This window comes from Salminus brasiliensis, chromosome 21, assembly GCF_030463535.1.
Source record: "Salminus brasiliensis chromosome 21, fSalBra1.hap2, whole genome shotgun sequence".
In the NCBI taxonomy this organism is placed as follows: domain Eukaryota; kingdom Metazoa; phylum Chordata; class Actinopteri; order Characiformes; family Bryconidae; genus Salminus; species Salminus brasiliensis.
The window spans coordinates 22,766,688-22,782,161 of record NC_132898.1 but is presented as its reverse complement, the minus strand read 5'-3'; the positions used below and the strand labels follow the sequence as shown (position 1 = coordinate 22,782,161).

Here is a 15,474-nt window from a genome sequence, read left to right as displayed (position 1 = left end):
AAGAGCGTGTGTGTGCACGTGTGTGTAGGCAGTGGTGGACATGCATCCAAAAGTGCACTTTCTTTAAGATTTGTGATCTGTGGAGACTTTCTCAGTACAATGTTCGTCACAACATTTGACACAGTGTAAAAGAACAACCGGCGTTTTTGAATTATATCGAAAAAAATACAAAGATTCAAGGATTTGTTCCAAAAGTGACAAAATGCTGTTAAATATGTGCTAAAAGTTAAGCTTTTCATGTTTAAGCTAGGAAAAATGTGAACAAACACCAATGACTTTTACATACTGTAAAACCTGACCAATATACATGAACTCTGATCTGAGCAGACTGAGGCATGCATCCAAGATTTGAATCTTGAAGCTTGAATTAAGGTCTTAATATGTTTTTTTATGATTACAAAAGATTGCATGACATAAACAAGGTAAGATATCAGGGTCAAGCTAAGTGGCTTAATTGTGTCCCTTACCTTAGTTTACAGGTGATTTACTGTTTCTTCTGAAGTCAAGGGTATTAAAAAAAGAGTTTATGCTGCTTTTGTTAGAGTAACTGTTTCTACTGTCCAGAAAAGAAGGCTTTCTACTAGATTTTGGAGCATTGCTGTAAGGTTTTAATTGCTTTCAGCGACAAGAAAGCAAGGTCAGGTGACACCAGGATGTTGGATGATCATCACCCTAACACCCCAACATCATCCCAAAGAAATGGAGTACCATTCATCATTCCAGAGAAACCAGCTCCACTGCTCCACAGCTTAATGCTGGGGGGCTTTATACCTCTCTAGCTCACACCTGGCTTTAGGCATGGTGTCAATCGGTTCATCCCAATCGGTTCATGCTCCAGAGAGTCCTATTCTATTGGCAATACTTGGCAATGCATCTACATGGACTAGACAGGCTGTGTGTGTGTGCATTTGCACATCTGTGTCAGCAACTGGTGCAACTTCAGCAAAGTAGCTAAATGAATTCAACATGAGGGGTGTCCGCAACTATTTGGACATACAGTGTTCTATATATAAGTGCTCCAAAATTGCTTGACTTTTACATTGTATTCCACTGAAAGATAAGAAGGTTTCCTCTTGTCCTGTTAAAGACGCTGCTTTGGAGATTTAAGATATATTGGATAACATTTGAAGGGTTTGGGAACTTTTGTTAACTTATTTTAGTCCATTTTCTGAACAGTAAACAGCAGACAGGCCAGTCAGTCTGAGAGCAGCAGACAGACAGACGTATTACAGCTTCAACACAGCTAATACTCTAATACTCTAATCCCCAAGAGCTGTTAGCTATCTGACGAGAGCAGCGCTGAAGGACGGGAGGAATGGCATGCGGATGTTTACCTGTTTATTTCACAGCCACTCAGCTCTGTGTAATTCACCTGCATGTTGACCTCTCATCATAGTGTTAATTAACATCCACACTGGAGTGATTTAATGAGCTCTCGCTGAGGCCCAGAGAGAGATATCCCAGCTTTCTCACCGACAGTGGGTGAATTAGGCAGCGTGCATCATTATGAAAGCAATACAACTGTGATGTAAACATAATCAAGCACTGTACTTTGGGTTGTATCACAATAAATTCTCATTAGTTCATCATTACTTAAAAAAACAACTTTTTAAATAAAGTGGCGTCCATGTTTCAGTCTATCCAAACTAGTCTGCACAAACAGCCCACTTTTAATTGCTTCTGTTGCGATGTCACACAAATCCAACAAATTTACATCCACAAATAGTATCCGCCTATTCAGCCAGCAGCAGTTTAGGTTAGCCCTGCCCCTTTTACACAGACGTTCTATTCATCTGGCTCATTCACATGCCCTTTTTTTGTGTTTTTGACGTTCTTCAGAGATTTACATTTACATTTATGGCATTTAGCTGATGCTCTTGTCCAGAGTGATTACTCGTATTACAGATGTGGGCCAATGCAGTGTTAGAAGTCTTGCCCAAGGACTCTTATTGGTGTAGCGCAGCACAGTCACCCAGACCGGGAATCGAACCCCAGTCTCCCACATGGTGTGGTAGCTCACTGGCAGATAGTGGTGTTATCCACAGCGCCACACCAACCACAGAGATGTTAGCTAGCTAGCTTACTAACAATGTTATATTATTGTATGCATTAAATAAGATCAGCCATCACATTAAAACCACCTGCTTAACGTTCTGTATTTTGTAAGGTGGGGTCTCCATAAGCATCAATGAACCTTAGGTGCCCTTGACACTGTTGCTGGTTTGGAGCACTTTTGGTAGGTACTGACCTCTGCATACTGGGAACACCCCACAATACATGCTTGATTTTCTGGAGATGTTCTGACCCAGTTGCCTAGCCATCTCAGATTCTTATGCTTGCCCATTTGACCTGCTTCAACACATCACCTTCAAGAACTGACTGTTCACTTGCTACCTAATATATCCCACCCCTTGACAGGAGCCATTGGAACCAGACCAATTAATGTTCTTCGCTTCATCATGCAGCAGTGGTTTTAATGTTATGGCTGATCAGGGTATGTAGTGCTGAGAACGATCAACAGTGTGTCAGTATGTAAATGTGCTGGCTTTCGTGACCTCACAAAACCACAATTATAAAATGTAAATTTATTTATGTTTTCTCAGAAAGGGTTACAGTGAAGAGAGGCCAACCAGAACCAATCTCATTTGCATATATCTGTCTTAAAGGCACAGTCTAAGTAATTCTTAGTAGGTTTGTGCAAAAACTAAACAAAATTAGGACATAAAAAATTTAGAATATGATAGTTCTAATTCCAGTCATGCTGCTAGCCATCAGCAGCCAGCACCCTGTAAGAGCACAATTGGTCTTGCTCTCTCCAGGGTGGGTAGATGGTGCTTTCTCTCCACATCACTTCAGTGCAATGTTAGCCAGCACTGGCATCTGCTGGGCCAATGCATCAGAGCCGGGTACTCTGTGACGTTGCATTGGTGGCAGTTCAAGAATAAGAGGAGGTGGCTGGCCGCGTATGTATTGGGGGAGGCATGTGCCGGTCTTTACCCTCCCAGTGTCGGGAGCAGTGCTTGTGACAGGGGAGAATATTTATGGGTTGGGTGATTAGGTTATGGCCCCTTCAATGTGAGCTTATGTACAATATCACATTCCAAGTAAATCTGGGCCATTTCGGTGGCCTGTTCGTTATAATATGTCCAGATCATGGACAGGGCTGTGTTCAAACCCTGAAAAACACACCTTTTAGAACAGATACGACGGCAACAATGTACAAGCAAGTGGACATTTCAGGCTTTTGCTGAAGTGGACCTTTAAACGGAGGCTGTTTCAGAGCTGTGGGTTATATTTCCCTGAATGCTCCTCCACTTTCACTGTACTTCGTCCACCACTGCTGTGTAGGAGTGTGTGTGTGTGTGTGTGTGTGTTTGTGTGTGCACTACTTAAGGCATGTCATTCCAGCCTTTTCCCCTGCTGAGAGCTCAGGAGGGCACTGATTGGTCAGTGGAGAGCAGAGACAGCTTGTGATTGGTCACTATGGTGCAGAAGGGTTCTCCTAAACAAGGGTGCTATTTTTAAAAGTGCTTTAAATTCGCCAAGCGAGAGAGAGAGAGGGAGAGAGAGAGACAGAAAGAGAGAGAGACAGATAGAGAGACAGGGGGAGGGAAAGGACGAATAACGGCAGAAGGTAAGAAAGAATGAAAGAAATAAAGGAGGAAAAAGAAAGGAGAGAAAGAGTGTGTGTTTTAGCGCAATGCTACAGGAAAGATGGAGTGGAGGAAATCAGCAGGATTCACACGGCCTGTCAAACGTTTGGGGACACCAAGCTTTTCACAACAGGTTTAACACCCTTTAAAACCCCAAAACAGGGCCTTGTCTGCTTTTCACCTTTAATAATGTGATGTTTTCTAAAAGCTGTTGGTGCTAAAGCCTTTTTAGAGCCAGTGTTCTTAGGCTTTATAATCCTAGGAGAGTGGCCACATTTAATTCAACCAATATATATAATAAACACAAATAAGCTTTTAGCTTTCTGACAAGCTAACCAACACAGCACACTCTCCAACAGGCCAAAACAAGTCACCACCACCCTCTGCTCCACAACCAGATGTAGAAAAATTCACATATGGGCCCTTTAAAAAACGTTGTCCAAAATGTTTTTGTGATGTCACACAAACCAACGCAATTACATAAATCCTCCTAGCCTGCCAACAGCAGTATAGCTCAACCTATACATGCTGATGTTATAAGGAGTGTTCAGTCTGGACTGGACTTTTTGGTTCATAAACTGATTGGCAAACTCTCAACAGGCCAGTACAACTCATCACCACCCACTCTACAGCCAGATGCAGACGAATTGTCATAATATGGTCTCTTTAAAAGTTTTAAAGGGCCAATACCATGGCAATCTGAAAGTAAACTGTCAAAACAGCTGTTTTTGTGATGTCACAAAAAACAACATATTAGCATATATCTGCCCAGCCAGCCTACAGTAGTAGTAGTTTAGCTCCACCCATTCACATTTACAGTAATTCATAAGGAGTGTTCAGTCTGGACTGCTTCTTGAATGTGGCCTAATACTGGTCAGCCAATCAGAACAAAGTTAATTTACATATATTATTCTTGAAGGTGGATTGTGTTTTTTTTTAACAGAGAGGTTATTGCAAAAAGAATTATTTTGTTAAGTAAAATTTTACATTTATGTCCACACTCATTGTAGCGCCCTCTAGTGTCCAAAATATCTGTTTCATTAATTGCAATCAAGTATTTTTTGTCACTGGACTTGAAAGTGACTGGAAAATGAAAATTGAAACATTAATGCTTGGTCTCCCCAAACTTTTGACGGTCAGCGCATGAAAGGAGTTAATGTGGACGAAGGTGGACGATGCTAGAATTTACCCATCATCCTCCCTCAGGCGTATGTGTGTGAGGGTGTGGCTCGGAGTGTGTGTGAGCATGCTGAGGGTGTGGCTCTGTGTGGGAGTGCGAGTGTGTGTGTGCGCGGTGTGTGTCAGAAGCCGACGGGGACTCAGCGGCACCTTCTGAGGGAAAAAGCTGCATCAGTGCCCCATCCTGGCCGCCTTCCTTACTGCAGGACTGGCAGCTGCAGTGCAGGATTCGCTCCACCAGCTTATCCACACGCGGCGTATCTGCATTGCCTGGACACTCAAGAGTGACCTAGACACACACACACACACACAGACAAAAAAACCCACAATGTATTACAATAGAAACAAATACACCACAAATCAAGGGTATTGCCAGATAGCATACCCAGGTGAGGCCTGTGTGGTTAGCCCAACTGGAAACCAGAAGGGTTTGTCCATGTTAACCCCATATATGGATGCCCACCAGGGTCAGTGATGGAACCAGGAGGGGTTAAACATGGGCCCCATTTGGGTTGAACACTTCATAGATAGGACTAGATGAGGCCTGTGTGGGACTAGGGTGGGCTGTACCGAGGTAGTCCATTTGGGAAGCTTAACTGGTTCAAAGTAACAACACATGTACAGACCCACTTAGAGTCCGTACCCACCTGGAACCCACCTGGAACCCACCTGGAACCCACCTGGAACCCATGTGAGCCCCAAATAAGCATGTTAGCTGGGTAACAAGACATGTATTCACATTTGCCACAGCAACAGCCTCTATTTATCTAGGATGACTTTAGACTAAATGTTGGAACATTGCTGTGAGGAGGATTTGATTGCAACCAGAGCGTCCCATTCTCAAGTCAGTGTATGTAGAGTCTGTAGAGATTATACAAGCTGTGTGTGAACGCCTGTCAATCATCTTAAAGCAATCGACAGAACTGATTATAAGGGCTGTCCAATTATTTTTGAACATGTAAGGTAAATACACATATGGCCACAGATCTGTACACAAACACACGCACAACAGCTGAAAGTAAGAGAACGATATTGTCTTATATTGGGGATATGGAGCCCTCTTGTGGCCAGCCTGTGTACATGACCACAGTTTTTAAATAAAAACAGGAGGAAGAACACACTCACAGACACTCATATACAAACACGTACACACAGACACATATATGTACACAAAAATACACAAACATACACAGCATAAATTTTTCACTGGGGCTTTAAAGGGGAACTCCAAATTTCCAAATATCTTTACTAAATTCTAAATTCTTTACTAACAGGTAAGTCGTAAACAAAGTCATCGGGGTGAGTTTTGTGTGAAACGCTCCGTTCTAGAATAAATTATCCTGACAGAATGGTTTACAGTGGTGGTGAATGGAACCAAACATCTGAACCTCTAAAAGCTTCCTCACAATATGCCTTCCTTACAACAAATGGGTATACATACACTGCCTGATGCCCAAGAAACTGTTTTACCAGAGCCAGAGAAGATTTTGGGTCTAAAACATATTCTTAAAATTGCATATTTTTCATATGGTGGAGGGATACATGCTGTTTGTTGTGTGGCAAAACATAACCCCCCCCCCAAAAAAAAATTTCCTGCTGATTTTCCACTAATTTCCCAACATCAACATTCCATAAAAACACTGAAGACCAATGTAGGTTCACTGGTGGGATAGTAAATAAAATGTCTATATTCGTCTATGTTTCTCTACAATGAAGCACAGTTTCATATGTAACCCCTTGCATGTTACATAGAATCATCTAGAAAAAGTAGTACCACCAACACAAAGAACCATTAAAGCTTCAGAAAGGTTATTTGAGGTGTCACAGTTCTATACAGAACCAGGAGTTTAGTAAAGAGCCCTTTAAAGAGCCATTTAAAAACCTTCAGGTACAAGCACACTGACCTCATGTGCCCTGAGTTGAATACAAAACACACACACAGTAGGAATGAGAGCTGTGTATGTAAACGGGGGTCTGTGGTGTGTCAGGTACAAAGCAGCGCTCCAGCTGCTGCATTTCAACACAGCCTCATAAAAAGCACTCAGACCTGCTGCAGTCCATTCATAAATCAGCACACGTCCTCACTAAACACACACACATGCACACACACTGCTCTGATGTACATGGCGGTGGACTTTAATGTGTTTCTTTTAAAACAGATCTAAACATTCTGACCTGCATTAAACCTGCAGAAAACACCAATAATAAGCCCACTGACCACTGATTATTAACTAAATCTAAAGCATGGAGAATAATTAAAACATTTAGAATCATTTATTGTACCAAATAATTTTGTTTGAATTAAAATTTTCATTTGGTCATGGGCCAAAGTTTGTGCCCCTCTGTGTTGTTAGTGTTCTGAGTGTAAATAAGTGAACACATTTTTACAGTAAACCAACCTAAATATTCTGCACATTTTAGACACAATTCCTACTTACTGAATTTAACAGACTGGAAACCAACATATATACATTGCAATATATAAACATGCCATTACTTTTGCACACAGCATATTTAAAGGTAAAGTTGGTAACTAAACACTAACTGAGAATGTCTATCTGTAAAATTATATAACATTAGAATAAACCCAAATAAGCATAAAGCCAGTGGTCAGTGAGAGTGTCTACCTGTAAACTCTATATAACAGTACAGTAAACCCAAATAAACATAAAGTCAGTGGTCAGTGAGATTGTCTACCTGTTAACTATATATAACATTAGAATAAACATAAACTCTGTGACCAGATAGTGTCTACCTGTACAACTATGTATAACATTAGAATATGATAACCCCCCAAACAAATAAAGTCAGTGAGAGTGTCTACTTGCAATACACTCTATATGACATCAGAATAAACCCAAATAACATAAAGTCAGTGGTTAGTGAGAGTGCCTACCTGTAAACTTTATATAACATTAGACTAAACCCAAATATACATTGTCAGTACTCAGTAAATATGTCTCCCTGTGAAGCTCTATATAAATATATAGAAACAGGAATAAATATAAAGTCAGTGATCGGTGAGTGTGTCTACCTGTAAAACTATGTACACACATGATCACCCACAATGGTCACAGAAATAACTTGAATCTGACAAAAGTAATAATAAATAAAAATTAAATGAAAATTAAATTAAAATGAACATTTTTTTTATTTTTTTAAATAAAAATAAAAATGAAAATGAACAAATAGAAATCTGACATTGATTTTGAACCATGCTTCAACAGAATTATTTAAAAAAGTAAACTCATTAAACAGGCCTGGACAAAAATTATGGACCAAAAAATAATCTGACCAAAGGAACATGTTAAATCAAGGTGTGTCCACTAATTAGCATCACAGGTGTCTACAACTTGTAATCAGTCAGTGGGCCTACATATAGGACTATAGGTAGTCACCGTGCTGTTTGGTGACATGGTGTGTACCACACTCAACATGGACCAGAGAAAGCGAAGGAAAGAGTTGTCTCAGGAGACTAGAGGGTAGGTTATATTAGAGAAGGTAAAGGTTATAAGACCATGTCCAAGCAGCTTGATGTTCCTGTGACTACAGTTACACATATTATTCAGGAATTTAAGATCCATGGAACTGTAGCCAACCTTCCTGGATGTGGCTGCAGGAGGAAAATTGATGACAAATAGACAGATAATACGAATGATTACAAAAGAGCCCAGAAAAACTTCTAAAGAGATTAAAAGTGAACTTCAAGCTCAAGGAACATCAGTGTCAGATCACACCATCCGTCCTTGTTTGAGCCAAAATGGACTTCATGGGAGATGCCAAACTACATGTAAGCCCCAAAGCTTCTGGGACAATGCTGCATCTGGCACCGGGTGTCTTGAATCTGTGCAGGGTACAATGAAATCTCAAGACTATCAAGGGATTCTAGAGAGAAATGTGCTGCCCAGTGTCAGAAAGCCTGGTCTCAGTCGCAGGTCATGGATCTTGCAACAGGATAATGACCCAGAACACAGCTAAAAACACCCAAGAATGGCTAAGAGGAAAACATTGGACTATTCTAAGGTGGCCTTCTCTGAGCACTGACCTAAATCATAATCCTATTGAGCATCTTTTGAAGGAGCTGAAACATGCCGCCTGGAAAAGGCACCCTTCAAACCTGAGACAACTGGAGCAGTGTGCTCATGAGGAGTGGGCCAAAATACCTGCTGAGAGGTGCAGAAGTCTCATTGACCGTTACAGGAATCGTTTGATTGCAGTGATTGCCTCAAAAGGTTGTGCAACAAAATATTAAGTTAAGGATACCATCATTTCTGTCCAGGCCTGTTTCATTTATTCAGTTTATTTTTTTTTAAATAATCCTGTTGAAGCATGGTTGAAAAGTTGACTTTCATTGGTTAATTTCATTTTTATTTATTATTACTTTTGTCAGATTCAAGTTTTCTTGACCATTGTGGGTTTTTCTTTCATTAACCGAGGGGTACCAACAATTTTGTCCACGTGCCCCCCCCCCATAAGACTTCAGTCAGTTGAGAGTGTCTACCTGTAAAACTCTATTATATAAATTAAACAGTAATTTAATCAGATTTTAAAATTATATTATTATTGTTATATATGCTATAAATGAAAGTCACTCACCACCTCCCACTGCGTCTGAGCGGGCATGCACGAGTCACAGTGCACCAGAGACTCTGTGGACTGGGGAAACGTATTCGGCACACTGTAGCTAAAACACTGTCCTAAACAGGCCCTGCAACACACACATACAGTCATGTGAACAAATTAGGACAACCTATAAAAAAAAACACGGAAGAACATAATTTGTAAAATGTAATAAAAAAAGTAATCACTGTGTGTGTCTGATCACTAGTGTGTATGTGTGTGTGTTCACTATACGGATGAATTAAAGGCAGAGGACAAATTCCATCTGTGTTCAACACAAATGGTGAACATGGTTGTCTTGTTACTACTTAAAATGTCTAAAAGTAAAATCTGCAGATGCAGATGATTAGAACATGGTTAGCGAGGATTCTGGAGGAGCCTGTCTTATCAAAATCTGCAGTGTGTGTGTGTGTGTGTACTGACCTGTTCTGGATGGATCGTGGTTGGCAGCCCGTGTGCCCGACGATCTGTGTGATGTTCTTGGCCTCACACCAGGCGCTCTTGTCAGGGAACAGCGCCAGGCGGTTGATGTGTGCGGGCGGAGCGGCAAAACACAGGGAAAGTAACACAGACACACACACAACCAGCATCCGGGGACACATCGCTGCACCTGGAGGGAAAACGGGAACAAACGTGATGTTGTTGTTCCACAATGCCCACAATACAGAGCAGCCAATACGCAGACAGAGCCATAACTCAGTCCAATCAAACTTCAACAAGACTCTTCTTCCCTATACACTTATCCCCCTTTTTCTGCTCCTCTTTACTCAAACCCTATCAGTCAGGAACTGGATTCCTTGCACTGGAATCACTCACACTGAAATAATGCTTTAGAAATTAGGAAGACATGCCAACTTTGAAATCACTGGTTCAGACTTTGGAATCTTCGTTATAAACTTTGGGATCACTGTACGAAACTGTTCCAAACTAATTTTAGGAGTGTAATATGCCACCTCTGGAATTACCATTCAAAGGTTTGGAACATTCCAATGGAATCACTATTTGGAAATTGGGAATAATAACTTTTCATTCAAAAGACTGGAATCACTGCTCAGAAGTTAGAAATAAACTGTAATCCAAATCCCAGAGTTTGCAATAACTTTCAGAAATCAGCATTATGTCAAAACATACTTCTGGGTGGGTGGTTTATGTGGTATCCAGGGTCTCTGGGGTATCCAAGGTTTATGTGGCATCCAATGTTTATGTTGTATCTGTGTTTCTATGGTGCCCTGGGTTTCTGTGGCATCCGGTGTTTATGTGGTATCCAGGGTTTCTGTGGTATCCAGGGTTTCTGTGGTGTCCAGTGTTTATGTGGCATCCAATGTTTATGTTGTATCTGTGTTTCTATGGTGCCCTGGGTTTCTGTGGCATCTGGTGTTTATGTGGTATCCAGGGTTTCTGTGATGTCTGTGTTTCTATGGTATGGATTGTTTATGTGGTATGCAGTGTTTAAGTGGTATCAGGGGTTTCTGTGGTGTCTGTTTCTGCGGTGTCCAGTGTTTATATATTTTACAGGATTTTATAGGGACGGTGGTGGTTCAGTGGTTAGAGCTCTGGGCTGTTGATGACTGGATTGTGGGTTCGATACTCGGGCTCAGCAAGCTGCCACTTGTTGGCCCCACTGTCCACTATGTGTGTTTCATTGGTGTGTATGTATGTGTGTTCACTGCACAGATGGGATAAAAGCGAATGCCAAATTCCATCTGTGTCACAAAAAATGTCACAAATGGTCAATATGGTTGTCTTGTCTTATGTGGTATCCAGGGTTTCCGTGGTGCTCTAAGTTAATAGTATGCAGTGTTTATATGGTATCCAGGTTCGGTGGTATCCGTGTTTATTCCGGATCCAATGTATATGTGGGATGCAGTGGCCTAAAATGTAAAGGACTGTAGCTTTTTTACACCATGTGTTACACCTTAAGCCTTTATCAATTGCAATTGAACAGCATGCTACAGTTTAGGACTTTAGGACTCATTTATGTTTATTGCTTTAGAATGAGAGTTAGCCGTTCAGGTTGGTACCACCAACCTGTATGTTTACAAGCATTCTGCATTTGCTCTTCTTAATATTTATTGATGATATATCTATATTAAATATTTTTATCGATTATTATTAGTTTTGAATAAAGTCCCAGCCTTCAGTCGACCGTTGCAGTTTTACACCATTAGCGATGAACGTCATGTAGTACTGAACTGGTCTGACTGTAATACAGGCTTCCAGTCATCTCTGATTTGTTCCAGATTAAGTTTCGCCTAAAGACACACACACACACACACACACACACACACACACACACTGGTCAGATAGTGTATGGAAAAACTAGGCCACGTCACACGGCTGTAAATGTACTGTTACTGTTTTAAAACTATTATTCCGAACTACAGGAGTGTGTGTGTGTGTGTGAGAGAGAGAGAGAGAGAGAGTGTGTGTGTGTGTGTGTGTGTGTGCGTGTGTGTTTTTTTGTTTTCGTTGTTTTTGTTGTTTTCAGGGCAGGGCAGCTGGTCAGTTTTGGGCCGGCGGTGCAGCACCGTAATCAACTACAGACTCACATGGCCAGACAGAGAGAGAGAGAGAGAGAGAGAGAGAGAGAGAGAGAGAGAGAGAGAGAGAGAGACTAGCAGAAAGAGGAAGAAAATGGGAGAGAGAAATAGGTAAAGTAAGAGGGGAAGAGATTAAAAAGAAAGGGAGTGAGCGTGACAGAGAGACACAGAGATAAAGACACATTGAGAAAAGAGGAAGACACATACTGAGAGAGAGAGAGAGAGAGAGAGAAAACCAGTCTCCACCTGACTCTAATAAACTTCAGCATATTGATGTGTCCCAAAAATGCCCTTCTTTCTCCTGCTCTCTCTCTCTCTCTCTCTCTCTCTCTCTCTCTCTCTCTTTCTGTCTCATTTTTCTATCTCTCTCTACCTGTTTTTTTTCTTACCCTCGATTTCACTCTATCTTCTTGTATTCTCTCTCTCTCTCTCTCTCTCTCTCTCTCTCTCTCTCTCTCTCTCATAACTTCCTCTACTTTTTTTCTTTCCTTCTCTCTCTTTTCTCTCTCAGTTGCCCTTTCTCTCTCTCCCTCCCTCTGTCTTTTCCTTTGTCTTTTCTTGTCTTTACTCTCTCTCTCTCTTTCTTTCCCAGTTCTCTCCCTTCCCTTCTTCCCTCTCTCTTTCCCTTTACCTCTCCTTCTTTCCCTGATCTCCCTCTTCCTTTCCTTTCCCCCCTCTCTCTCTCTCTCTCTCTCTCCCTCTCTCTCTCTCTCTTTCTCTCTCCCGTTTCTTCTCCATCCAGCTCTAAGGCTCGAGCTCCTCTGACCCGCCCGGCCGCTCTTTCATAAATAACATAAATAACATTCCTCACTGATCCAACACTGCCGCGAGCACTGCATCACACACACACACGCACGAGGGAGAGGAGGGGTCGTCCTGCGCGTCTGACAGCACAAACACGCGCTTAACACACCTTCACGAGCCCCTAAACCTCAACCTAAAGCACCTAATCCCAGAGAGAGGTGCAACACCCCGCGCGCAGAGGACCACCGGAGCCACCCCCAGCTGCCCCCTGCCGCGCGCTACTTCAGTACCGGACACACACACAGAAACACACACCGTCTGTCTTTTGTTTCTGGAGCCATTTGTAAAACTTCAGCTTGAAGCTCCGGTGCCGAGCCGCGCGCACACTGATCTACACGTTATTACGTTGTTTCGCGCAATTATGCGTTATTACACGTGAACGCGCGTGATCGCGACTGTCCTGACGCCTCGTTTGCTTTGAAGTACAGTGGGAATAAAGTAAGGTTCACTTACCGTTCGGATCAAAAGAGCCGAGGACAAACGGCTCGAGCTTGCTCCGTGAAACCGAGCACACACACTCACTCACACACACACACACACACACGCCGTGCGCCCCTCCCCTTAACGCCAAAAAAGTTACTTTTTTCCCCACCCATTTTCTGGCAGAGCCCCCCTTCTTCTGTATGGTTGGCTATTAGAACTGCGCCAGGATTGGCCCGCCGTTTCACATCTCCAGCCATTGGTTGAGCCCCAGCCTTGAACTTCTGTTACTAGCCAATCCTTGCAAGAGGGCGTGGTCTCACCGAATACGGGTGGATTTAGAAGCCTGTGCGCCAGGGGGACTTTAAACCTTTCCCCCAATCTGGTCTGAGTTTGTCAGGGGAGAAGAAGAGAGAGCTCTGAACATTAAAATAGTTGTGCACTGCTGGATTCCAGCCTGTTTGGACTCATTTCTGGTGTTTCAAAATACATCAATTTAGCAATCGAGTCTAAACCCACAGTGTCCTGAGCTGTTTATGGGTGGGGCTCCAGCCATATATCATTCATTTGTACTATTTAAAACACCTACTTGCAATATTGGCAATGGTGGAGCGCAATGTGGGCGGGGCAAAGCTTCTGTAGGCTGAGTGGGTGGAGCTCAACTGCTGTAGGCTGAGTGGGTAGGGCTAAACTGCTGTAGGCTGAATATGTGGGACTAAAGGTAGGTTAGCCCTGTCCATCATGCTTGAAGTTATGAAGCCACAATAAAGGGGAACGAATCAGAACAGAGCTCATTAAGATGTGTCAGTCTTAAAGGTACAGTGTGTATAATTCCTAATTCCTGTTTTTGGTTAATAAACCCACACAGAAATTATAAGTGGAGCTTGGGCTGGGAAACAAAAGAGAAAAAAGTAGCATGTGTGTGTGATGTGGGTGTAAGATGGATTATGAGTGTGTGAAGGAGAATTTGTCAGACAGGCACCAACAGGCACTCTGACGTCTAACAAATCTCTCTGACACACACATACACTTATACACACACACACAAGACTGTGTGTCTGCACATAAGTGTATATAGGACAGTATACAGAGAGCAAGCATGCTTCATTAGTCCTAAAGCTGATGGAGGATATCAGCATACAGCAGTTTAGCCCCACCCATTCAGCCTGCAGCAGTTTAGCCCCACCCATTCAGCTTACAGGAGTTTAGGTCCACCCACTCAGCCTACAGCAGTTTAGCCCCTCCTATTCAGCCTACAGCAGTTTAACTTCACCTATTCATCTTATAGCAGTTCAACTCCACCCACTCAGCCTATAGCAGTTTAGCCCCACCCATTTGACCTGCAGCAGTTCAGCACCACCCATTTTATCTGCAGCAGTTTAGCTCCACCCATTCAGCCTACAGTTGTTTAGCCCCACCGATTCAGCCTATAGCAGTTTAGCTCAACCTATTCATCTCAAAGCAGTTCAACTCCCCCATTCAGCCTATAGCAGTTTAGCCCCACCCATTCTGCCTGCTGCAGTTTAGCCCCACCCATTCCGCCTGCAGTTAACCCTCACCCATTCAGCCTACAGCAGTTTAACTTCACTTATTCAGCCTTATTTACACTTACATCTTGATGACCTGTAAGTGTAACTCTCTCTCTCTCTGCAGGTGTGCGAGTGGGACCCCTCCTTTCTCCCCCCTCCAAAAAGGTCTTACTCGCTTCACTTGCAGAGGAACGTGTGTGTGTGTGTAAAGGTGTTAACGTTTACAGCCTGATTTCAGAGCAGAACACACCACTTTCCAGAGTGTGTGTGTGTGTGTATAGACACTCACCTGTTAGTAATAAGTTCTGAGGCTCTGCCCAAAACCGGCCTTTTAGAACATTCCCCACATTCTGCTGCACGCACACACACACACACACACACACACACAATGATGAGACTGAAGGCGGATGTGTAAACCCAATCACTCCCAACTTCTCAAGGTCACATGATTGCTTTTAATGCTGCACACACACACACACACACACACACACACACACACAGTTCTAATGGTGCGTGTGTGTATGTGTGTTGACGTATGGCCCACATTAGGGTAATGAAAGTCATTACTGCCTAATAACCTCCCATCACACACGCATGTACACACACACACACACACACACACACACACACACACACAATCTTAGTCAGAGCTCTCTCTCTCTCTCCCTGTCTATCACTCTTTCTTTTGCCTTTCCTTTGTTCTCTATCACTCACTTTCTGTTTATGCAG

General features: G+C 42.6%; 1 protein-coding gene across 1 annotated transcript in view; it reads right to left on the bottom strand.

Annotated features, from left to right (window-relative positions):
- Positions 1 to 13,323, bottom strand: part of nbl1 (NBL1, DAN family BMP antagonist) — a 13,511-nt gene extending 188 nt beyond the window's left edge. The window contains exons 1-4 of the mRNA XM_072665979.1: positions 13,250 to 13,323; positions 9,876 to 10,062; positions 9,429 to 9,540; positions 1 to 5,121 (exon numbers count right to left, since the gene is read on the bottom strand). The exon at positions 1 to 5,121 is cut by the window's left edge and continues 188 nt beyond it. Coding sequence (XP_072522080.1) covers positions 4,846 to 5,121; positions 9,429 to 9,540; positions 9,876 to 10,054 — 567 coding nt within the window. The 5' untranslated portion in view covers positions 10,055 to 10,062; positions 13,250 to 13,323 and the 3' untranslated portion in view covers positions 1 to 4,845. The remainder of the gene's footprint in view (positions 5,122 to 9,428; positions 9,541 to 9,875; positions 10,063 to 13,249) is intronic.
- Between the last annotated feature and the right edge of the window lie 2,151 nt (positions 13,324 to 15,474).